The sequence below is a fragment of the Lathamus discolor genome, chromosome 13 (assembly GCF_037157495.1).
Source record: "Lathamus discolor isolate bLatDis1 chromosome 13, bLatDis1.hap1, whole genome shotgun sequence".
NCBI classification, from domain to species: domain Eukaryota; kingdom Metazoa; phylum Chordata; class Aves; order Psittaciformes; family Psittacidae; genus Lathamus; species Lathamus discolor.
In genome coordinates, this window is record NC_088896.1 from 6,458,127 (window position 1) to 6,481,483 (window position 23,357).

Sequence of the window (23,357 nt, forward strand, 5' to 3'; positions counted from 1 at the left end):
TCCCCATGGCAGTGTGCAGCTCAGCACCAAGCCGTTGGTTTTCCATAGCCTGTGCCAGGGGAGGGGCAGCCCTGTAGGTGCTTATTTAGTAATTAGCTAATTAATTAATTAGCTAATTAATTAATTATCTAATGAGCGGGCACCACCCAGTGCCGGCGGGGCCGGAGCTCCCCCAGGCTCTCCCTGCCCGGGAGTGGGGCAATAGCGCGGCCGGTCCCTCCCGTCGGGGCCCGCCCCGCCGCGTCGCCACGGCAACCGCCGGCCAATGCAGCCCGTCCCGCCTGCAGCCAATGGAGGACGGAGGAGGGCGGCGCGGCGGCCAATGGGGTGCGCCCCGCTCCTCCCGGTCCCGCCCCGCCGGGCGGTGGGGCGCGGGCAGCGGCTGCCGGTGCGGGTGGCAGCGGAGGGATGGCGCAGCCCAGCGAGGCCGCGGGGCACACGGCGGCTGCCGGCGCCGCCATGGACAGCAACGTCCTGGCCATCGTTATCGCCGCGAGTGAGTGCGGGACGGGCTCCGGGGGAGCGGGGTCGGGTGGGGGCTGCCTCGGGCTGTGCCGGCCCGGGGATGAGGTCGTTACGGCTCACGGTCCTTGTCCGGGGTACCGCTGGTCCCTGGGTTCGGGTCCGAGGGGAGCGGCGGGAGGGGCTGGCGGTGCCGGGTGGGCTCTATGGCAGCCGGGGTGCTGGAGAACCGGCTCCGTGCCGCGGGGCCGCGTGTGAGCTGAGAGCCCCGGGAGGGAGGGTGCCGGGCCCGGTTCCCGGTGCAGCGATGCGGGATAGGGCTGAGCCGGGCCTGTTGGCGTGGTTATTGGCGTTCTCGGGACAGTCAGCCGGTGAGATGGGCTTGAATGGGGCTTTTTCAAGCTGCTCTTGGCTGTAGACCCCGGGGATGAAGGCAGGAGGCAGTGGGGAGGCCCGTGGGCCCAAAGGCTTATTCCCCTCTTCTCCCTTCCCTGGTAGCTGTGTCCACCTCCGTCTTCATCGTGGCAATCCTCATCCTGCTGCTGCTCCTGTACCACCGGGACCCCATGTGTTGCCAGTTCCTCTGCTCCTGCCGCTTATTCCAAAGCCCCAGCCAGTATGTGAGTGTCCTCCTGCCCCGAGTCCCCCGCGGCTCCCGGGCTCATGTTCCATTGCCCTGTGCTCCAGGATGGACATGGGACCTCCAAGCAGAGCCAGGCTCTGCCTCCTCCTTGTTCCCAATCTCCTGTAGAGCTCCATCACCCAAATGAACCAGGCTGTGCTGTTGATGGTAACATTTCCAAGGCCTGACATAGGCAGGTGCCCTGGATCCCTGGAGAGGGGTGATGCACAGTTGTGGTGGGGTCAGGCTCTGCATTATGGGGAAGGGGCCCAGTGGGGAAGGGGCTGGAAACTGAGGGCAAAGGCAGACAAAGCCAATCACATCCCCAGCAAGTGGCTCTCGTGTGCATAGCTCCCAGCACGGAGCAGTGAGACACAAAAGCCCTTTTGCTCACAGCTTTAATTTCCTGGGGCTGGCTTTTGAGTGGGGAGCTGGTGATGGTGAAAAGAGCAGCATGTTCAGGCAGTGCTGCTTTTGTAGTGGTTGGTGGCTGCCTGGGGACAGCTCAGCCTCCAGAGCCGCAGGATGGCTGTTGAGAGCTGCAGGTACCACTTTCCCCTGGTAGAAGAGGGAATGTTCAGCCTTAGCTGGTAGGGAATGGAGACTGGTACCATGAAAGGCAAATCTGATAGTCCAGCACAGGCTGGGAAGTCCTCAGCAGAAATCAGAGTGGGAACAGGCTGTGGGTGTCCCCTGCCTGCTTCACTGCCTCTGCTCCTTCCTGCTCTTCCTCCTTGCTGCTCCCCTGTCTGTGGCATGTGTCAGGGAGAAGGCTCTCTACAGAGAGATGATCTCTGCTCACTCTTGCTCAACGTGTTGATAGCAACTGAGTTTAACTGGAGCAGGACTACTCGGGAACAGAACAGCCATTGCTGTGCATATTTGCTTGCTCTGTTATCCTGAAATGACTACCTTGGTAGATAAGAGTTTACAAATTCTTTAACCTTCAGCATGTGATGGAGCTCTTAGCTATGCTAGTGGAATACCTGGCTTGGTTTATTGTCCTAAGTAGATGAACCAAGAGGTGATTCTGCTGAGTCTGAATGAAACCTGGGCTCAGGCTCTGCGCTGCCTGGTGAGCATGTGCCTGAGCTGTTAGCATTGGTAAAGAGGCAGGTGGAGGTTGGTGGTGAGAGCCCCACCAGCCCAAAGGGCAGAGGTGGTTCTCTCCCCTGTCAGAACCCCACTTCCCAGGCTGGCCCACATGAGCCAGCTCAGCTCTGTTCATTGCCAGGCAGCATGAGAGGCATTTTTGGCTTTGCTAACGTCTCACCCCTCCTTACAGGACTGCCCCCCGCCCTACTTCAGCAGCAGTCAGCGGCTGGTGGGTCCCCAGTGCAGAGCCTCGCGCTTGGAGAGTGCTGCGGCTGAGAACCCGGGTGTGCAGGTGATGGCTGGGTCCCTGATGGGAGCCGGAGGGGAATGGTAGTGAAAAGGCCATGGTTATGGGGAGCTGGGGGCTCCTGGGGCAGAGGGAGAAGGCACTGGGCAGCAGAACAGCTTTGAGAAGTGCTGCCTGTGTGTAAAAACTGTGGTGGAGGGGGATGTGGGGAGCAGGGACACCATTTTAAGTGCCACACAGCTCCCTGGGGGTTTGGGGTCTTGCAAGCACGAGATGGTGTGATTATCTCCCAGGAGGAAGGATTTCCTCTCTTGGAGTTCAGGGAAGGGCAGCTACAACTTCAAACCCTGAAATAACTTGAAGTGGCACCAAGCCATGAACTTCCGGCAAAGAGGACCACCACCACACTGACCTTTCTCCTCTGGCTGGGCATTTCTAGGGGGATGAGCTGTTCTGCGTCGGGCCCCCCAGCACATACCAGGTCCCGTACTGGGAGCAGCCGCGCCTGCCCAGCTATGAGAGTGTACGGAAGAAAGATCGCCAGCGGGAGATCCACCAGATGATTGCCGAGAGGTTTGGGCTGTGGGCAGAGCCTTCCCAGGAGGTGAGCTCTCCCTCCCCTGCACTGGGGTGCTGGCAGAGCCCCAGGGACAGTTCCCCCTTCTGGTCTGCATCTGGGTCTTGCTACATGACTCTATTCCCTGTGATAGCCTTACTCCAATAGCCTTTATCTCTGGGAAGGGCACAAAGGGTATCGGGAGGCTCCTTTGGTGTTCATCTGTGCTGGTTAATGATCGAGCTCTCAGGGTGCGGGAGGCAGGGCAGAGTTGCTGATGAAGGTGAGTCCTGTTCATCTGTGGTGTTCATTTGTGCGGGTTAATGATCGAGCTCTCGGGGTGTGGGAGGCAGGGCAGAGCTGCTGATGAAGGTGAGCCCTTCGAATCATCTGCTCCATACATGTCCAAGCTGGAATGTTATTTTTAGATCTGTGAGGCTTCCAGGATTTCTTGCTCCCTGCCTTTGGGAGGCCCTTCACTATTACCTTCAAGTGTTATTTCTGAGCAGAAGGCTTTGCCTGTTCAAGATCTGCACTCCTGCAGTAGAACAGAGAAAAGTGAGTGCCTCTGCCAAGTAGGTCCTGTGGTAGTCTCCTGAGAGACTCCCACTGAACAAAGAGACCTCCTTGACTAAAGCAGAACAGAAACATTTGAAACCCCAGGTAGAGAACTAAAGGTTCACCTGGATTTTGAGCTCTTAAAGCTGTACCTAAGTCTGGTTTAGTCAGCAATTGCTATTTGATATTTGGAGCTGTAACCAATGAGAGCTGCCCTGAAACCAGAGTACCAAGGGCAGAAAGTAAGGCCCTAGCTGAGGAGCTGGAAGAGGAGTGCTTCCACAACATCCCTGTGCTGCTCCTGTGGCTCCTCACAGGAGAAAGCTGGTCCAGCTCTGCCAAAATACATGTAACAATAGCCTGGAAGTTCCCCTGCTGCTGTGTAGTGAGACTTGCTACCAAAACCTGGGCAGAAAGCGTGGCTTGTAGGTGCTTGTATAATTCCAGTAATTGATCTTTGGTCAAAGGAGAGTGACAGTCCTCTTGATGAAAGTTAAGTCTTTTCTGGCCTTGTAACAAGTAGTGACAACTCCTCGAAGGGGAGCAGGGAAGAACTGGAACCTGGCACAGAGAGCTGGCGGAAGCAGAGGGAACGTGCCTCTTCAGCGTGCACTACCATGTTGCAAGGTGCAAGATGAAGGTGCTAAGCCCTCATCTCCCAGTTCTCCTGGCTAGCAGCCTGCTGCTTGGAGGACTGCAGGAGTTTGATTTCAGGCTGGTGGTGGTTGTGAGCCTTGTCATCTGCTCCATGAGAAGAGGTGGGATAATCTCCTGGTTATTTCTGATCCGCTGTAACACTCTTCCTCTCTCCTCAATAGATGCCGCCCCCCTATGAGCATGCTCTGAGGCATCCTCCAGCTTTCTCAGGACCAGTGATAAGCTCAGAGACTTTGGAGAGACGTGGCATGCCAGACCCCTTCGAGGCCCCTCTTGGCTACCAAACTCGGCGAAACACAGCTGTGTAAGGCCTCAGTGTGCTGCTGCTTCCCACGGTGTCAGTGACAGAAGTGCCTGTGACATTGTTCTCCTCCGCAGGGAATGGCCAAACATCAGACCTTTTTCCAGGTTTGCCATCAGCTGAGACACAGGCAGGTCAGACCTGGCCAGCAGAGACATCCCTCCTGCAGCACAAGGACAACCACGGAGCCACAGCCAGGCAGAGCAACCAGGGATGTGTGTGCTCGCTCTTCTCTGGCAAACACACTTTTACCAAAAGTGAGAGACCAGCTGCTTGCTTCTACACAAGGGGCAAAGCCAAGGTGAAGGTGTGCTCAGCCAGAGCTCCTCAGGCAGCTGCCATATTGCACCTCTGTGAGGCAAGCACTGGCAGTTGTACCAAGGATCAGACCTCAATCACCGTGTTGTGCTACTTCACTTGTTTCTTAGCTTATGAAATGTTTTACTTTATCAGTGTATTGGCTACCAGGTGGGAATCTTCACCTGAGTGCAGCGGAACGGGTCAGCATCAGAGCACTGCTGTGTGCTCCTGCAGCAATGGTCCTCTGTGACCAACAGTGATTTTTGTACGGACTTCAGATAAAGATTTGGAGAGGCTCCAGGAGTTGTGTTAGCTGCTGTATGCAAATACCAACCACGAAGTTGAACTGTGTGACTGGGAAAGGACAAAAATGCAGCCAAAATAGCTGGTGAACTATGAACCATGGGGAATGTAAAGCAAAGGTGGACATGCGTGGCTGACCTAACTTAGTTATCTTCTGCAGAGCAGACAATCTAATAGCATCCGCACCTGTGTCCTTACACCACTGATTTTGATAACCTGTTTTCTACTGCAGAGCCAATGTTTCAAATTGTTTACAAACCTGTAGATAAAATGAGATCAGTCTGGCCACAAGGTATTGGGGCTCCTTTCTTTTGAGCAATAGAAGCTCAAAAAATGTCAGGGAATGACTCAGGGGAAGACAAAAAGGATGTCTTCTGGATTATGGCCTTATGCTACACCTCCAGCGGCTGAGCTTCAAATACCACCCCAGGCCTGTGCATCCTCCCAGGCACTCGACAATTAGTCATGAGTTAGCTTTACAAGTGTGAACTTGCCTCTCGTGGCTAGTAAATGATATCCGAGTTATATTCCAGATATTTGAGTTAATCATTGGGATGAGTTAAAATGAAAAATCTACCTTCCTGGGATGCAGTTAGGTGCAAAAGGATCACTTCTGCAGTATTTTGAATTAAGATACAAATACAACAGTAATATCTAATAATGAGCAAAAATAGAGGGAATTAGTGGGATAAGTAGTGACCTAAGAGTGCTTATGGAGAGAACTCATCCAGTGGCACAATGGATCAGGTTCCCCAGAGGAAGGTAGTTCCAGATGGTAAATGAATGGAGTAACACATCCATGAACAGCCAAGGCCTTCAGCAGCCCACAGCATTTATTACACACTCTTAGAAATGTGTGCAGGTGATCCCAGTGCCTGAGCACCGCCTATGTGTGCTTTAGGAGCAAGAAAACAAAGTCCTAAACTGGTACCTTCAGAGTTAGGGTATTCTTGTCCTCTGATGTTGGTCCAGCTGTAGTGGTCTGTCCCAGTCACTCCTTCCCATCCATCCCTGTGTGATGGCTCAGAGCATGGTGACCAGTTTAAATTCTCCTACTTCTGTGGTGGGGATGACACTGATAAAGGTTTTATAAAGAATTGCTCCTTTGGGTAGCCGACAGATCACTTCTCTGCTCTCACTGCTGCGGGGCAGAGGGACGTAGACCTCTTTGGTGTATCTCACAATGCCATCCTCCAGGGCATAAAGTGTCTTGTTACGGCCCATCCCCACCTGGAAGGGGATGAGGAGTGTTAGGAAGGAAAGGCTGGAGGTCCGCCACTAAAGCAGACCTGATCATTGTTCTGCCTCATTTGATACCCTGGTTTCAACAGCATCTGTTGCTTTGTATTTTAAAACAAAACCACACTAGTTGCTTCCAGCAATCAGTCTGCAATGGTGCTCATTATGAGGGAAGAGATCCTGATTCCATGCTGAAGCACAAGCATCCAGTTAGGTTGCAAAAGGGGATATCCGCAACTTTCAGACCCTTTCTCAAGTCACACAGGCATGAGTGTGACCCAGAGAAGGCTCTCTGACCAAGAAATACCATGTTATGAAACCCCATTTCAGAATCATATAGAATATAGGGAAGAGCATTAAGAATGAGCTTGAGAGGAAGCATCAAGTATGGGACTGCTGTTCTCTGAGAACCAAGAAAGAGCTAGAAAACAACTTACATGAGCACCTGGATGCCAGCGTATCAACCGCTGTGTAGCCAAAATGTTGCCTGCATGCACAAAGGCACCTGCAACAGAGTGAGAGTCAGGCTGCAGAGAAGAGAGAGCTCTCCAGAACACAAGTGGTTCAAGGACTTACAAACCTCAGCTTTTGGTGGGAGTTTTCTAAGGAAAAATGAACTTGAATGCTAAAAGCATCTAACCAAAAAAGCTGTTAGCAGGAAATAAAGGGCAATTGATGCACAATGGCAAAAAGCAATGTTAAGTCTTTGAAAAGATTCCTTGGGGCTGCAAAGCATTTTCTGGTTGCTGAAGGTATTTGTTTTATTACCTTTTAACATCAGTATGTTTTCATCAGTCAAGGTAATAATTATAAGCACTCAGCTGCATGAATCTGTACTTTGGCTTCTGCTAAGCTTCGTAATTCTTCCCTTTGTAAACATCTCAAATACCCAGCTTTCCAAAGCAGCCTGGGGGCAAAAGTGTCCCTCTGCCTGCCCTCCTTCCAGGAGCTCCAGAGAGGCAGAGTTGGAATATAAGTACATTTTCTGTAGGCAATTTTGGCTGGCTCACCCTGCCCTCCCACCAGCCATCCCTGATCATGAGGTTTCGCTGAACCTCCCCTTCCCTTTCTCTTGGAAGAATGCCCTGGCCACGTCCTACTGCAATCAGTACTGGGGGGTTGAAGCCGTGAGGAACCCAACTCAGCAGATACTCAGACCTACCTTCTGTTTTCTTGAACCCGTAGCGCTTCCCAGGGCTGCGGCCACCCAGATTTTTTGAGCTGCCCCCACTTTTCTTAGAAGCACACCTGATGGCAACCAGGCTTGGCTGAGGAGTTGTTAGAACTGGGTTTGAAGCAAGAACAACAACATCAGCTGGAAAAAGCTATTACACACACTTTCTTTCTTTCAGATTTAAAGGAGATCAGTCAAGAAAGGGTTTAAAATGAAAGGTAAAAGAAAGTTTGGAGGGAAAAATAATGTATTGCCAAGAGAAAGCATAATTTGACCACTATGGCCTAAGTTTAAATGCTTAGGCATTTAAGAGGCTACAAAGAGGCTACATCTCAAGTGCTGCTGCTGCAACCCAGGGAGGAATGATCTCAGCAATGATGTTCAAAGACATGCACAAATTCAGGTACAGAAGTTCCTGGCAGCTGTGGATTGGCCTGACATTGCTTGGAGAAGAGATAAGCTGTGATTTCTGTTTCAGTTTCCCCTTTGACCCAATGGTATTTACTTACATAGTAATATTTTGCAATCTTACAAGTGAGAAGACTCCAGGATGATGCACAAGCAGATATTCACAACAGATACTGCCAGAAGTGATCTGAGGAGGATCAGGAAGGACTACAGATTCCTGGGAGTGGTGTGAAGGGACTGGAGCACAGGGAATTTTCCATCCATCTTCCCAGTTGAAGCCTGCAGGGCTATGATCCTACTAGCACCACAGAGACATGGTGGGATGGCTCCTATGGCTGGAGTTTTGGAATGGAAGGATACAGGCTCTTCAGGAGGATTTATCTTCAGGAAGGACAGGGAGGGGAGGCAAGGTGGTGTCACCTTCTATGTTAGTGATCAGCTGGAGGCCACAGAGCTCTGCTTGGGGATGGATGAGGAGACAACCAAGAGAAGACTAAGTGGATGAGGCCCTCTGGATACAGATGGGAGCAGCCTCACATTCACAAGCCCTGGTCCTTGTAAGGACTTCAACCACTCTGTTATCTGTCAGAGGCAACACAGCACAGCAGGAGCAATCCAGGATGGTCCTGGAATGCACTGATGATAACATCCTTTTCCAAGTGATAAAGTGACAGGGGAGCCAACGAGGAGAGGTGCTGGACTGGACTTTGTCCTCGACAACAGGGAGGGGTTGGTGGGGAATGTGAAGCTCAAGGGCAGCCTTGGCTGCAGTGACTATGAAATGGTGGAGATGAAGATCCTTAGGGCAGTGAAGAAGGCATGCAGCAAGCTCACTGCCCTGGACTTGTACCTGGGCAACAAGAAAAGCTTCTATAGGTACACTGGGGATAAAAGGAAGATAAGGGAAAATGTGGGCCCCCTCCAGAAGGAAATGGGAGACCTGGGCCATGAAAAGGGCCAAGGTCTTTACCAGCAAGAGCTTCAGCCACACCACCCAAGTCACAGAAGGCAATGGCAGGGACTAGGAGAATGGAGAACGGAGAACCATCCCCTGAGGCAGATCAGGTTCAAGACCATCTAAGGAACCTGAAGGTGCACAAGTCCATGGGACCTGATGAGATGCATCCATGGGTCCTGACTGGTGGGTGAAGTGGCCAAGCCATTATCCATCATATCTGGTGAAGTTCCTGATGACTGAAAGAGGGGAAATATAACCTCTATTTTTAAAAAGGGAAAAAAGGAAGAACCAGGATACTACAGAGTGGCCAGGATCACCTCAGTGCCCAGCAAGACGATGGAGCAGATCCTCTTAAAACTCTGCTAAGGCACATGAACACTAAGGGCATTCAACATGAATTCACTACAGGCGAATTGTGCCTGACAAATTCAGTGGCCTTCTACGATGGGTCAATAGTGTTGGTGGATCAGGGAACAGCGACTGCCATCATCTATCTGGACTTGTGCGAGGCATCTGACACTGTCCCACGTGACATCCTTGACTCTAATTAGAGAGACATGGATTTGATGGATGGATTACTTGGTGGATCTGCAGGCAGACAAATCTGAGAGGTGGCCAAGTGTGTCCTTGGTCACACAATTCTGATGACTCACTAAAGGATCACTAGGGTATTCTGGCCTTTAACACTTATAGATTAAAAAAGAGTATTTTTAAAGCTTCCTGCCTATGGCACTCCGCAAAGAGAGAGCAGAACCCCTCGTTGTTTGATTTCTACCCAATACACATGAATACTGCTTTTCTAAAGATGATTTTTCCACCTTGAAGGCACTCATGCAACAGCACGGAGACATTCCTCACCCCTGGAAGTTTCTGAGTGCATAAGTCATAAAGCCCTCAGCATTTCAGACCCTGCTTTCAGCACATTGTACTCTAAACCACCTGAGGTGGTTTAAACCCCTTCCAGCATAGATAACCCCTGAAACCCGCCCGTTTCACCACAGCACCGGGGCGGCCTGAGGTAAAAAGCAAAGAGTTCGACCCTGAGACACCGACAGCAACCTCCCACGGGGTACACCCCACCCTTTGCCCGAGCAAAACCTCCCACCCACAGCCGGCTTTCCCCACCCTGTGAAGGGGGTGAAGATGGAGGTGAAGGAAAGCCCTCACTCACATAACCTCCGCAGGGCCGCCATTTTGTCTAGCCTCGTCTTCTTCCCGTTCCGGTGGGAGGGTGGAAAGCGCCCGTGGCCGGCGGCGATTGGACCAATCGCCGCCGGCCGCGCGCGTCCTTCGGGCCAATCGCTGCGAGCGCCGAGCTTCCCCTCAGGGTGCTTCAGGTAGAAGGCGGCATGGCGGAGAGCAGGGCGAGCTCTGAGGAGCGGTTGCCGACTTTGGCTTCTCTGCTGCAGACTTCGCCATCACCGCCTTACGATTTACGTCGCCGGCGGTCCTCATCTCCCGCCCCTAAAGCTGGAAATGCGGAAGAGGTGGTTGTGGTAGTGAGCAGTGGGAGCGATGAGGACGAGGAGGTGGTTCCTCTGTCTGAGAGGATCAAAAGGAGGATGGAAGCGAGGAATGCGGGTTTTGAAGTGTCTTGTGGCAGGCAAAGGAGCATACAAGGTGGTGAGAGACCTTCCTTGTGCCCGCTGCCAGCCTCTCAGTCTGACTCCACAGCCCAGCCTAATATGCCCCTGGTAAGTGAAGCAAGCCCAGAGATACCACTGCTTCCCAAGAAGGGAAGCCATAGTCAGAAGGAAAGGGATGCAACATCCCAATCGTGGCAGAGGAGGAAGGAGCGAGAAGCCCTGAGGAGGCAAAAAGAGGAGGAAAAAGAAAGGAAAAGGGCTCTTGCCAAGATGCTGAAAGCTCAGCGGCCAGGGGAGTGCCAGAAATACATAACAGTGGTGCTAGATCCAGGTACTTGTCCTCACAGCCTGTGTCTGCCTTATATTGCCTGTTGTCTCCTCTGTGTGGAGGCCTGACCAGTGCACCGATCTCAGTTCTGTTGCAGGTAGAAGGTGGTGAACAGGTCCTTAGTGCTTTGCAGGCTGCAAATTACTCCTGTGTGATTGAGAATCAGGCTGTTCCCTGCAGCATCACCTGGAGGAGAAAGACTGTGCCATCTCAGGTGTGCAAGCCAAACCTCCATGCTCTTGCCCTTTTCTTCCTCTGTTATTTGCACTTCTTAGTAATTGTATTTAGTAAACACCCTCTAATCCTCTCCTGCTTCAGAGGTCTGAGTGGGAGCACTGGTTGGCGTGAATGATAAACAGACTGTTGGTCTGGCTGTTTGTTTTCCTGTCTGAACAGATGGGAGAAGGAGATGAATGGACAGAAGAACCAAATGTCCTGGTTCTGCTTCCCTTGGAGGAGTTTTTGTCCATGGCTCACAACTACAAACAAGTGAGAATGCTTATGACTTTTGTGCTCTCGAACATGCTGTGCTCTGGGGGTGATATTCATCATCCTCTTCACTGCAGGAAGGTTTTGATGTGGGATGAAACCATGGTTTCATGAGTTAATGGACCAAAGCCAATAGGGTTGTATAATGCAAAGTTGTGACAAACATTGCCATTCTGACAAACATTGTCAGCTCAAATGGGGTTATTTTCTATTTCTTTCTGTCGTAGCTTTATGCCAGATCAAATATTGCCTGCTTGCAGCATGAACAGACTTTTTCATCTGCAGAATCAGAGCCATAGGCTGCTGCACTTGTGTATGTGCCTCAGAATGGTTTAACTCCTGTTTTCTGTTCATCTTTGCAGGAGGCCAAGGGCTGTATGGAAGGACAGCAAGAGACCCTACAGACCTATGTAGCTCGTGTGATGGAGAAAATGCCTGGGAAAATTCTGGCAATGGCAGTTGCTGAAGTAGAAAATTATTTCAGGTTAAACTTTTTCCCCTCCAAACGTTTCTGTGTTTGGCCTTGAAAAATGCCATAGGTATTTATATTAATTCCTTCTAGCAAAGCCTGGAGCATAAGAGGTATTCCCACTCAGAGCTGCTCCACTATTTTGTCACACAGAAACAGAAGTAAAGGCCTGTCATCACAAAATACCTGGGGAAGAGCATGAGATCCCAGCCTCACTTCACTCTTCTTTGGTCTCTCAGACTTCAGTCAAAAAAGAGACAGCGACAAGCAGCAGCAAATGGAAGCCAAGATGAGCGACAAGGAAGATGGAAGAAAAGGGCAGTTGAGGATTCCGGCCTGGAGATAACCAGAATGGATGTGGAAGAAGTGAGTACCTTTAAAGCAGGCATGCAGCCATCATCTCTTGTTCATTCAAAATGCTGTTTGAACATTTGACTTGCACCACCTTGGAAGGGAGGCGTTCAGTCTTCTTTAGTCCGCATGTCTGTGGACAGAGCTCTTTGGGTTCAGTTCCGCACTTTCATGGACTGCTCTCCCATGGACTGTCTTGTTCACCTTCATTCTGATGTCAGTCTTGGTCAGCATCTCTCACCCTTGCTGGGCTGCTGGCAAAGCTGGGCTGGGTGGCTTGTGTGTAATGAGAGTTGTCACTGTGGAGCTGCACAACTGAAATAGTGCCAAACTGATACTCACTGGCAGGAGACAGGCTGCCCCTAAATACTTCAGTGCCTTAAATTACCTGTTCCCAAAATGGGAAGAGAGGGAATGTTCTTCTCCTATAGCAAGACATTGTGACCTTTTTTCTTTTTCAAGAGTGGAATTTGATGTGACAAGATGAATTGTGCCATTCATTTCTAACAATGTTTACAGGCCTTGGTGGACCTGCAGCTGTGCAAACAAATCCAGGTCAGCTTTTTTGAGAGCTGGGACGAGCTTGGAGAATATGCCACTATGTTCACAAAATCTGTGGCTGAAGCACCCTTCAAGTGAGTAAGCAGATGAGGTTTGGTCACCCCTTTGGATTGGCTGCACTTGCACACTTACCGGGAGGGAATAGCAAGTACGCGGCTGTACTTCGCTACAACACGGTGTAATGACCTTTAAAGGAGCAGGGGACAGAGCAGCTGTAGTGCAGCTCCCTCAGCATAGAGTTAGCTTGTGGAAACTGGGGAGGGGTGAGGACAGACCCTGGTTTCATGTTGAGGTCTTGACATCAAGCTCTTGTTCTCAGTCTGATTTTTAGGAGCAGGAAGGGAATGCAAGTAGGGTTGGGCTCTTAGAGCACCAGCTTTTCTTCTTCAGTGTGTGACCAAGAGGGATGTTACTGAGAGTGAACCCTTCAGCCGTTTCCACTGATGACAGCAGCATGTTGTGCACCAATAGCTAAGAAAGCCATCTTGTGCAGTCTCACACAATCCTAGCATTCCTATCACAGCAGCTGTTGTATTTGACATCTCAGCCATGAGAAGAGAGATGTCATTAAAAATGACACGTAAAAGTGTTGTAGTATGGGTGACAGTCGGAAAGTGAATTCTTGTTTACCACTTTGCATGTTTGTTGCCTTGTGTCAGCATTGCTTCCAAGCATAGGTTGTTTCTTTTTGAGTAGGAAATCTGGGTCTCAAACAAGTAAATGTAAAGAAAATGTTGTCAAATTGTTAGCATTTACTTTGATGCCAGTGGCGTCTCTTAACAGCAGAGGGTAAGAAACATCTATCTGTCTATGGTTGTGACAACTGGTGCAGGGATAGGATTTGCTTCATATCTCATTGTCTCATTTGCTCCTCCATTCTTTGTTCTCCCCAGGCGAGAGCGGGAGAACACGGGGTTCTCCTTCTACTTAGAGAAGGCATGGTGTAGAGGGGTGAAGGTGGATCGTTCCGGAAAGGGTCTCTTGGAAGTTTGGAAGAGACAGTTACAACAGTTTAACCGGGTCAGCCTGGAGATGGCTGAGGCTATTGTGTCTGCCTACCCTTCTCCTCAGCTTCTGAACCAGGTGAGGATGCCTAAGAAATAGTGAGTACTGTGTGCAGACAGCCAGCTAATGTAAGAAGTGGAAGACATCATCTTAATTGCCATCAAATATGACACAACAATTCTGTATTGAGCTGTTTAGTGAGATGGAGAGACCAGGTAAAAAACAAGAGTATATTGTGAACACGAGTAGAGCAGCCATGGGTGCAAAGCTTTGATGATTCTTTTGAGCAATGGAAGCAAATGGCTTATACTGTTGCTCCTTTGTGTTGCTTGTAGGCCTATATCCAGTGCTCCTCGGAGCAGGAGCGGGAGAACATGCTGGCTAACATCTCTGTGCGCCGTGGTGACGGTGTGACAGCCACCTGCCGGAGGATAGGACCGGAGGTCTCCAGGCGAGTCTATCTCCAGATGACTTCCCATGATCCTGATCTCTATTTGGATGTCAGCGGGTAGCTCCAGGGAATGAGGATATTACTGTTTGCTACTTTAAGTATTTACTGTTTAAGTATTCAGCTTCCTTCTGGGGAGAAGTGCTTAGATAACAGAATCATTGATCCCAGTTAAAAGACTTAAAAATGCACTTGGACTTCACTGTAGCAGAAGAAGGTTGGATTAAATTGCTGAATGGCTGGAGTTTACACAAGAAATGAGGAAAACATCTTCCGTAAGAGCATGAGATGGACGCGGCTTACAGGAATGATAGTTTGTCTTCTTAGTAAATAAATAATTTGACTATTATTTTTGCTTTTTAATATGCGGTCTTGAATCTAGACAGGTCTGTCATCTATTGACTTTCCACTGCTCTCCTAAACTGCAAGGAGTTGCATTCCTTCTCCAGGGTGAAAAATCCTAATGCTAAAGCAACATGGTGCGGCTCCCCCAGCACCTGCTCTAATGAGGTGGAAGAGCTTTACCTCTCAAAGCAGACTCAGTTTTCTGCTGTGGCAGATGGGAATGAGTAAGACTAATTTTCAGATATAAATTTAGACTGCCCTGATTCAGTCTCCAGACAGCTTAATCTATAGAGGGTCTTGAAATCTGATTATATGTGCCGGAATTATGAGGACTGAACAGTTGGCAGAAAAAGCTTTCTTTTAATTAGATTGGGGAGCACGCTTGCCCCTCTGTGAAGCCTAGCACTTGTGAGCACACAAGGACACTTGAAGTCTTTTGTGACAGCAGCACTTACTGAGATGAGTGTTGAGGGTGAATTTTAAACTGCATCTGATACGTGGAAGTTACCCTTTGGAAATGTGTTGTCTTGGATGAAAAAATACCCACCTGCCGTGCTTGCTTCAGAGGCTCACTAGAAGCCTTTGCCTGGCCAGCAGCACACTTCTGACTTGAACTGATATACCTGATCAGTCTGGCATTTGGGAACTTGCAGCCCAGAAAGCCAACTGTGTTCTGGGCGGCATCAAAAGAAATGGCCAGCAGGTCAGGGGAGGGGTCCTCTGCTCTGGTGAGACTTCCCCTGCAGTCCTGTGTCCAGCTCTGGGACCTCGACACAAAAGCGATGTGGAGCTGTTGGAGTGAGTCCAGAGGAAGCCATGGAGATGCTGCAAGGGCTGGAGCAGCTCTGCTCTGGAGACATGCTGAGAGAGCTGAGCTGTTTCAGGTTGGAAAAGAGAAGGTTCTGGGTAGACCTTAGAGCAGCTCCCAGTGCCTAAAGGGGCTACAAGAAACCTGGAGAGGGGCTTTGGACAAGGGCCTGTAGGGACAGGACAAGGGGAATAGCTTTAAACTGGAAGAGGGTAGATTTAGATTAGATGTTAAGAAGAAATTCTTCACTATGAGGATGCTGAGGTGCTGGCACAGGGTGCCCAGAGAAGCTGTGGCTGCCCCATCCCTGGCAGTGTTCAAGGCCAGGTTGGACACAGGGGCTTGGAGCAAGCTGCTCTAGTGGAAGGTGTCCCTGCCTGTGGCAGGGGCTTGGAACTGGATGAGCTTTAAGGTCCCTTCCAACCCAAACCTGTCTGGGATTCTATGAACTTAAGTCGCAGGTTCCTGCCAGCTGCTGCAGGAGGAAATGTTGCTTTGAATATTGTTGGGTTTTTTTGCACATAAAAGAAGAAGAGAGGGGAGTGATTCTGTGACTAATGTAGAAAGTCTCAGTGGAGTTTGTAGAGTTTCAGAGAATATCTGTGCTTAACAACATTATGTGTACATCTCAGTGCTCACACAGCCCTTAAGGATATGATAAACATCTGTTTGCTTTTCTCTGTAGGGAAACTATGAATAATTCATTGGCCTTTGCACAGGCGAGTTTTCTTTAGGTGCAAACCAAACCTCCCAGCAAGCCCTGAGGCAAAGCCCTTTTCTGCCTCCCTGCCTGCCTCAGCACCCACAGCTACTGCCAGCACCCTCATGCTAGGTCTCAGACACAAAACCAGCCTCCAGGCTGGCCCCAAGCCTTCCCTATGCTGCAGCTGCTCTGTTGGCACCAGCTGCTTCAATGTAGTTAGAAATCATTACTGTATGTACTGGGAAATAATGTGTGGCTGTTTCTAAAAGAGCTAATTGAAATTAAAACCACATTAGCAACATAAACATCCGGTTGAGACAAATTGCTGCGAAAACTGTTGTATTGAAAATTTTCAGCTCCTTTTACTAGTACATCAGCTTCTTCGCTCCAACACGTGGCTGCACAGCCATCCTACACACTTGTAATTGGTCCTGGAGTAGGCCTTCATTATTATTCCCATACAGCCATATCATCAATTTTAGCACAAACAGAAATGAGAGCAAGGAATGGATATGTATTAAAAACCTTCCACCTCCAAGACACAGCTACAGCTACCTAGAAAATGCAAAGGCTCTTTTTTTCCACTCCTATAGATTGGCAGCTTTCTGTATCTCACTGTCTGGGTAATCAGCCCCTGGAGGTAAGAAGTATTAATGACTTTAGGTTAAGGTGGGCAAGTAATGGGAGTTACAGGCCAACTGGGAAACATGCACAGCAAAGATGATGTGAACAATAACTCTGCTTTGTGTGGAGTGGACCAGCAAACCAATGCTGACTGATTACAAGCAGTTTCATCAGAACACAATTCCATAGGAATTCTGGCTGCGTAGATGGTGGAAGGAGATGCTGACGAAGCAAGTGCCCGTCCAGGACAATCAGTGCTGCGAGTTCTGTTGTAGCATGTTTTGCAGGGTTTTGTGGTTTTGCAGAGCGGCCACCACGTCCTCGTAGAGAGTGTTCACGCTGACACACAGAGGTTGACGCTGCAGCTCTGTCAGCTTGCAGGTGGCCAAAACACAGAGGACACACAGCAGCAGAAAGAGCAGGATTCTGAGCACTGACCGTGACCAAGAGTGCTTTTGCCGGGGCGGCTGTGGGGGACGAGAGCTGGAGGCGGGCTCTGTAACCAGAACATTTACAAGACAGAATGTGAGGGATTAGTCAAGTGTCTTTTAAGTCTCATTCAGAAATGAGCTGTTCGGGTAAGATACTTCAGCCTGTACTGCGGCTGTCTTTTGTCATGAATATTCATCACTTAAGTAAATGTGCAGGATTTGTGTTTAGGATGTATGTTTAGGATGAAAAGTTTCAGCTTTAGTTTCATGGGCAGCAGTGGAGAGGGTGTAAAGCACCTCTGTGTTGTACAAGGTTTTGCACATATAGTTCAGTACACTTAAAAACAAGTAAGGCAAGTTCTCCCTAGAACAGATGAAGAACTTTCTGAATACTCTAGCTCAGCAGTTCATTGGGAACACAGATGAAGGGGAAAAGGACACAGCAGTGACGCATGTCCTACAGGTTCCCAAAGTGTAACAAGGGTGAAATCTGGTGCAATCCCACCCCAAACAGGTACTACTTACTTCGGGTCTGCACCGTTTCCTTTTTAGTTTTCTTTTCCACCTCCTGTTTTGCAGCCTTCTGAGCATCGTACTCCCGTCTCCTGCGCTCCTTTTCCTCTGCCTTCTCTCGCTTCCTCAGCTCCCTCTCTTGAGCCTCCTTTGCTCGCTGTTCTGCTTCACGCTTCTTCTCCATCTCTGGGGATTAATATGAAGTTTTTTCCTTTTTATATAAAGGGTTGTCATTGCGTTCTTCCTTATTACCTGCTTATCTGTTCCCAATTGGAATGAGGAAACCAATAAGGTAACTATCCTGTTTTAATCTTTTTTTGTTGGATATTACATATGTTGCATTTGGCTCCCTCAGAATTAGGCTTCACTTAAATCCTGTGCTCTGCTTTCATATTTTTATAGTTAAACTACAGCACATTCCATCTCAAGATCTAACTATTCAGGCAAGAAATCATAGTTATCCCCATACTGTCTTTCTCCCTCCAGCCTTTCTATCCTACTACTCCCTGAGCCTCAGGATTTTGACAGTTACAAACATCTTAGATGGCAATTAGCATGTTCAGGTGTGTGAGACATCAGAAACAGTCCTCAGTACATGAGGGCTCTTTGTGCTCACCTCGCTCTGCTTGGAGCTTCCGCTGCCGTTGTCGATCCTGCTCCGACTGGATGGCTTTCATGTGCTGCAGCACCTTCAAGGTCCAAGAAAACAACCTGAGAGCTCTGCAGAGGGCTCGTTGCACAGCCAGTTCAAAGCAGAACAGCAGGGCTGAGGACACCAGCTGGCGCTGACTCAACCCCACTTACCCCTGTGGGTATGGCTCTGAAGAGAGGTTTCACCTTCCTGCCTGAACCTTTGTGGTTAAGAAACAGATCTCCCCGTTACAAATCAACCTGGTGGTAGCCAATACAGGGGCTCACAGACCACTTCTGCTTACATGAGCCTACAGTTTGCCAGAACTCCAGAGGTTTTTTTACTCTGGACATGGATTATTTTGTCTGATTATGCCTCCACTTTCTTGGCAACCAGCATTTACTCCTCTCTTCACCAATGGAGACTCCTACTCATCCCTTTGTTTGCTCTCTACAGGCACAGCAGCAGTGAAGCGAGTGCAGTGAACCTGCCCCTCACTGGCTGAAGATAATTTCAAACTGCTGCAGCAGCTGCCCAGCTCACTAAGCAAAAAGAGGAAGGACATCCACTGACAAAGCCAAGTAAGGGAAAACAGAACAAAAGCAAATTCCTTACCTTGACAGCAGCCTGCTTGCACTGCTTCTCATCCAGGCAGTCTCCTGCTACTTTAGCCAGGACAGGATCCAGGGGATTGTCCTTCAGATCCAGCCACTTCAGGTTCTGCAGGCAGGAATGATAAAGAAGAGGTTGTAAGAGCACGGTAGTCTTGCAGTTATTTAAGAGATCCAAAGCAGAAGCAGAGGACTATTTAGCTTTCACATGAATGAAACAGGTACAGAAGATAAGCAGAGAGCTCGAGCAGAGACATTTCCAAGAGGTGTGAGAGAATTACCACCGAGGTGCTGTGCAGAGCCAGCTGGATTTTGGAGCAGGTAATCAGCAGGATGGATGCTTTACCAGAGAAATCAACTTGAGAAGGATCACAAGACCCTGGGCTGCATCCCAAAGCTTTACGTAACTGCCCAGCAAGCAGTTTTACCTTGAGCTGTGCAAAGCTGACTGGCAGGGTGACCAAACGGTTGTTCAGGAGGTCTAGGTGCTGCAGGTTGACCAGGCGCCCAAAGTCCAAGGGCAGCTGCTGGAGCCGGTTCTTACTCAAATCCAGTTTCACCAGATGCATCAAACTGCAGAAGTCTGACTAAAACCCAAGCATGAACAGAACCCTCGTCAGCACCAGAACCAAACCCGAGCCCCCAAGGCTGATGGAGCTGCTCTGGATTCGTGTGGGGAGCCTCTGGCAGGCAGACACCGCAATCTTTATGCAGTGCAACCACCACCCACATGGACCCGTCATCCACAGGAGAGTCATTCAGCCATCCCGGGATGAGGGAAGCGCCGGTTCCAAGCCTCCCAGCAAACCTTTATGGAAGCACTAGTTACCCTTTCTCAGTATTTCCCAGCAGACTCACCCCCACCAAGGCTCTCTAGCACCTTACCGGCAAGGAAATGAGGTTGTTACAGGACAAATCCAACACAGTGGCTTTTGGAAGAGCAGCCTGAAAGAGAAGCAGAGCACTGGACCACCGTCGAGGTACACCCCTACCCTCCCGACACCGCTGCGGGGTCGCGCCATGTCCAGATGGGTCTAAAGGCAGCATGAATCCCTCAATGGACGCGAGCAGCGGCAGCTGGGCCAGCAGGACACCATCCCCTCATCCCTGCCGGTTCCAGCACGGCTCACACGCACCCTCAGCACATCTGGCTCCCCCGCGCACATCTGGCTCCCCCGCGCAGCCCCCTCCCAGGGACAGAAGCGGCCCCCGCGGCCCGGACGCTCACCAGCTCCCGGACCGGCACCTCGTTCAGGTCACAGAGGCTCAGGTCCAGCTCGTTGCCATCCAGTTTATCCTTCAGGCTCTGCCCCTTCCCGCCGCCCCGCGACATGGCGGCCGGGCTGCTCCGAGAGCCGTCGGCAACGGGCGGCAGCGCGGCTCGGCTCCGGTCGGCCCCGCCACCCACTTCCGCGGCCACGTCCGCGGCCACGTCCGCGCGGGGCCGGGCGCGCCCCCTGCCGGCCCGGAGCGGGGCACCGGAGGCGGCTCGGGGTACCCGCGGGGCGCAGCCAGCCTTGCCCCCCCCGTCCCGGACCCGCGGCATCCCGGATGTCGGGGGTCCTGCTGCGCCTGTGGGGCCTTCCGCGTGTGCGGGAGGGGAAGGGGACACAGCCCGGATCCGCAGGCAATGATGCTGTGTCAGCTACATCAGCCCTAGCCCCGGCCACTCACTGCCCCACGAGTGGGTGATAATCTCAGTCTAAACACAGCAACCGTGTCTGCTCGTGACCTGGAGGCTGAGCAAAGGCACCCCAAAACGGCAAACGAGGATTTGTCTCACAGAAACTGCAACACAGCCTGCCTGAGGTTAGTGTGCTTTTATCCAGGAGACCATGGAATGGATTGGGTCGGAAAGGACCTTAAAGCTCATCCAGTTTCAACCCCTGCCACGGGCAGGGACCCCTTCCACTGGAGCAGCTTGTTTCAAGCCCCTGTATCCAGCCTGGCCTTGAGCACTGCCAGGGATGGGGCAGCCACAGCTTCTCTGGGCACCCTGTGCCAGCGCCCCAGCACCCTCACAGGGAAGAGCTTCTTCCTAATGTCTAATCTAAACCCCCCCTCTGGCAGTTCAAAGCCATCACCACCCACAGGCCCATATAAAAAGTCCCTCTCCAGATTGTTTGTCAGCTCCTTTAGGCACTAAAACTCAGAACCTGGGCAAGACCCTCCACATCTCTGGGAAAGGCGTTTGTCCGTGTGTTTCTGCTGGGGCTGAAATCTGCACCTCTGCGCTGACACGAGTCCAGGAGAATTGGCTCTCCGCAGAAAACCGAGGGTGTAGATCAGTTACAAACCTCTGCTCATTTGTGATTAACTCAAAGGCAGATCTTAAAACCTCCATCAGAAAGGAACGATCCTGAATGGCGTGGGAAGCGTCACTGCTTCAGCCTTTGACAATCTCCAACAAATGTACCCAAAAGTCAAGGTCTCGTCAGGTCCTGCATAATTCTTGGTTTAATGCCTAACCAGGATTTACCCTGCAGGGTAATGATTGGAAAGTGGGAAGATCGGTCTGGAAGTCAGCTTTAGTTTTGTTGATTAAAAGTGCTGTGGTTGGACCCCAGGCAGGGTTGGGTTTTCTCCCTGTAATTATACAACACTGAGCACACTGTGACGTGGCTGCAGCACAAAGAGAACTGCTCTGTGCTGCAGCAGTGACAGGAAAGCTCCTGGCCATGAACATCAAACAGCCTTATGTCACCTGTGGAAGTGCATAAACTCATGGAGAGACTGATTTTAGTGGGACTGACCTGTACATGGAGGCACCTGTGTGGCTGGAAAGACTTGGAACCTCCATGAGGTAGGCAAGCCACGGCAAGGGGCACGTTTGCACCCTCTGCTAGAGGAATGCTGCAGGAACACCGGCAAGGAGAAGGATCTAATCCTGATGGCACAGTCCTTGTTGTGGCCCTGGGGGCAGGAGCTGGTCATGCTGCAGACCATTCTCAGACCCTCCTCTGCAGAGCCCTCTCCTGCCTCACCCAGTGTCCCCTTTGCCCCTGTGGCCAATTTTTCCCCTTTCAAAGACACAAATCTCCCTTCTCCTACCAAAACGAACCACCATCACCACTGCCACCCACCAAACTCCTTGTGAGCAACACGCACACTGGGTGTGAAGCCTTCCTGCTTCTGAACTTTGAAACCCAAGTATCTCACAGCGGAGGGCTGCAGTCAGTGCTTCACTATGTGGCTGTGTTATGGGCACATTTATGACTTAGGTGGCTGAGATTTGCTGTTGTGAAGCTGGTTATCGATGCCCTTTCTCATCAGCGCTGTTGTGCTTGATGTGCTGCAGACACCCTGAACTCCAGCTTCCGTGCAGCAGCGGATTGGAACTAGATGATCTTTAAGCTCCTTTCCAACCCAAACCATTCTATGATGCCCAAAGAAGTGATAAATGCTCCATCCCTGGCAGTGTTCAAGGCCAGGCTGGGCAGAGCCTTGGGTGACGTGGTTAGTGTGAGGTGTCCCTACCCATGGCAGGGCGCTGGAACTGGATGATCTTAAGGTCCCTTCCTCCCCAAACCATTCTATAGTTCTATGATCTCGCCCTGCCCCGCTCCGGGCCAGCTCTGCTGTTCCTCTTCCTCCCGCAGCCCGCAGGGTGCAGGCAGGGAGCGCTGAAGGGCAGCGAGGTGGTGACTGCGAACCCCTGGAGCAGATGAGGCTGGAGATCAATCAGTGACTCAGGGGGCGCGGGCACCGAGCAGCGCAGGCGGAGGAAAGCAGGGGCGAGTGGTGATGATTGTCCCGCACCCAAGTCCATCTCAGCAAGGGTGTGGGGCTGCTTCGGGGTGCACAAGGGCTGGGGTGAGGCAAGAAAGGCTGATAGGGTGGAAGAGCCGTGATGGGGAGTTAGCAGAGGGATGGAGGCGCAGGGGGAAGGTACCCGGAGGGGCTCTGTGCTGCCGTAGGGGGTCCCCGCTCCGCCTGTCCCGACCCCTCACTGCTCGCCCCGCGGCACGGGCAGGGCGGCCGCGTTCTCCGGTCCCACAAGGCGCTTCCTCCCAGCCGGGGCCGAAGGGGACCTCAGCCCGCCGGGGCGGGACCGGAGAGGGGCCGGGGCCGGGGCCGGGGCTGGGGCGGGCGGTGGCGCGCACCGCCTCCCCTACGCCTCCCGCATCTCTCGGCCCGGTTCGTACCCCCGGCGCTACGGGCATGGCCACGGCGAGGCTGGCAGCGCTGCCCCGGAGCGGGCTGAGCCTCCTGCGCCGGGCGGGAGGGCGGCGGGGAGCCCCCCTGCCTAGGTAGGGCCTGGACCGGGAGAGGGGGATGGAGGGCTGGGGGCCTATAGGGGATGGGAGGCTGTAGGGCACAGGGGACCATGGGTGAGAGGGCGTGGGGGGCTATAGGGGATGGAGGGCTAGAGGGGACAGGGGGATGTGAATGAGGGGTTGGGAGGCCATAATGGATGGAGGGCTGTGGGGGCTGAGGGTGAGGAATTATAGGGCACTGAGGCTGTAGGGACAGGGCTGGGGGCTTTAGGAGATGGAGGCCATGTGCGATGTGGGACAGGGGCTACAGGGCAGCTGCAGAGGAATGTGGGCGCCCAGCCAGGGGGTGGCTGTGTG

At 51.5% G+C, this 23,357-nt stretch overlaps 5 protein-coding genes across 6 annotated transcripts in view; 3 read left to right on the forward strand and 2 right to left on the reverse strand.

Annotated features, from left to right (window-relative positions):
- The first annotated feature begins 362 nt into the window (after positions 1–362).
- LOC136021438 (uncharacterized) lies at positions 363–7,639 on the forward strand. Its single transcript, XM_065693651.1, has 6 exons — positions 363–496; positions 961–1,082; positions 2,370–2,471; positions 2,866–3,030; positions 4,359–4,501; positions 4,576–7,639. Exons 1-6 carry the CDS (start codon positions 409–411, stop codon positions 4,619–4,621), a joined length of 666 nt encoding a protein of 221 aa, XP_065549723.1. The 5' UTR covers positions 363–408; the 3' UTR covers positions 4,622–7,639.
- MRPL27 (mitochondrial ribosomal protein L27) lies at positions 5,902–10,129 on the reverse strand. The gene is made up of 4 exons (XM_065693652.1): positions 10,052–10,129; positions 7,503–7,625; positions 6,778–6,845; positions 5,902–6,331 (listed from the first exon to the last, which is right to left on the reverse strand). The coding sequence occupies exons 1-4, from the start codon at positions 10,071–10,073 to the stop codon at positions 6,125–6,127; spliced, it is 420 nt and encodes a 139-aa protein (XP_065549724.1). The 5' UTR covers positions 10,074–10,129; the 3' UTR covers positions 5,902–6,124.
- Positions 10,130–10,184: 55 nt separating this feature from the next.
- Positions 10,185–14,466, forward strand: EME1 (essential meiotic structure-specific endonuclease 1). Its single transcript, XM_065693374.1, has 8 exons — positions 10,185–10,797; positions 10,881–11,008; positions 11,191–11,283; positions 11,646–11,767; positions 11,992–12,118; positions 12,623–12,738; positions 13,558–13,747; positions 14,005–14,466. The coding sequence occupies exons 1-8, from the start codon at positions 10,230–10,232 to the stop codon at positions 14,179–14,181; spliced, it is 1,521 nt and encodes a 506-aa protein (XP_065549446.1). The 5' UTR covers positions 10,185–10,229; the 3' UTR covers positions 14,182–14,466.
- A 1,829-nt stretch (positions 14,467–16,295) lies between these two features.
- Positions 16,296–20,225, reverse strand: LRRC59 (leucine rich repeat containing 59). The gene is made up of 7 exons (XM_065693371.1): positions 20,012–20,225; positions 19,669–19,728; positions 19,212–19,370; positions 18,788–18,892; positions 18,158–18,230; positions 17,554–17,727; positions 16,296–17,093 (listed from the first exon to the last, which is right to left on the reverse strand). The coding sequence occupies exons 1-7, from the start codon at positions 20,114–20,116 to the stop codon at positions 16,849–16,851; spliced, it is 921 nt and encodes a 306-aa protein (XP_065549443.1). The 5' UTR covers positions 20,117–20,225; the 3' UTR covers positions 16,296–16,848.
- Positions 20,226–20,659: 434 nt separating this feature from the next.
- The window catches only part of ACSF2 (acyl-CoA synthetase family member 2), a 37,812-nt gene continuing 35,114 nt past the window's right edge, over positions 20,660–23,357 (forward strand). Inside the window, exon 1 of one of the 2 annotated variants that reach the window (XM_065693369.1) lies at positions 20,660–21,586. In XM_065693369.1, the coding sequence (XP_065549441.1) occupies positions 21,543–21,586 (44 nt within the window). In that variant the 5' untranslated portion in view covers positions 20,660–21,542. Of the gene's footprint in view, positions 21,587–22,721; positions 23,034–23,357 lie in introns of those variants that run through there. The other variant, XM_065693368.1, reaches the window with a different exon arrangement.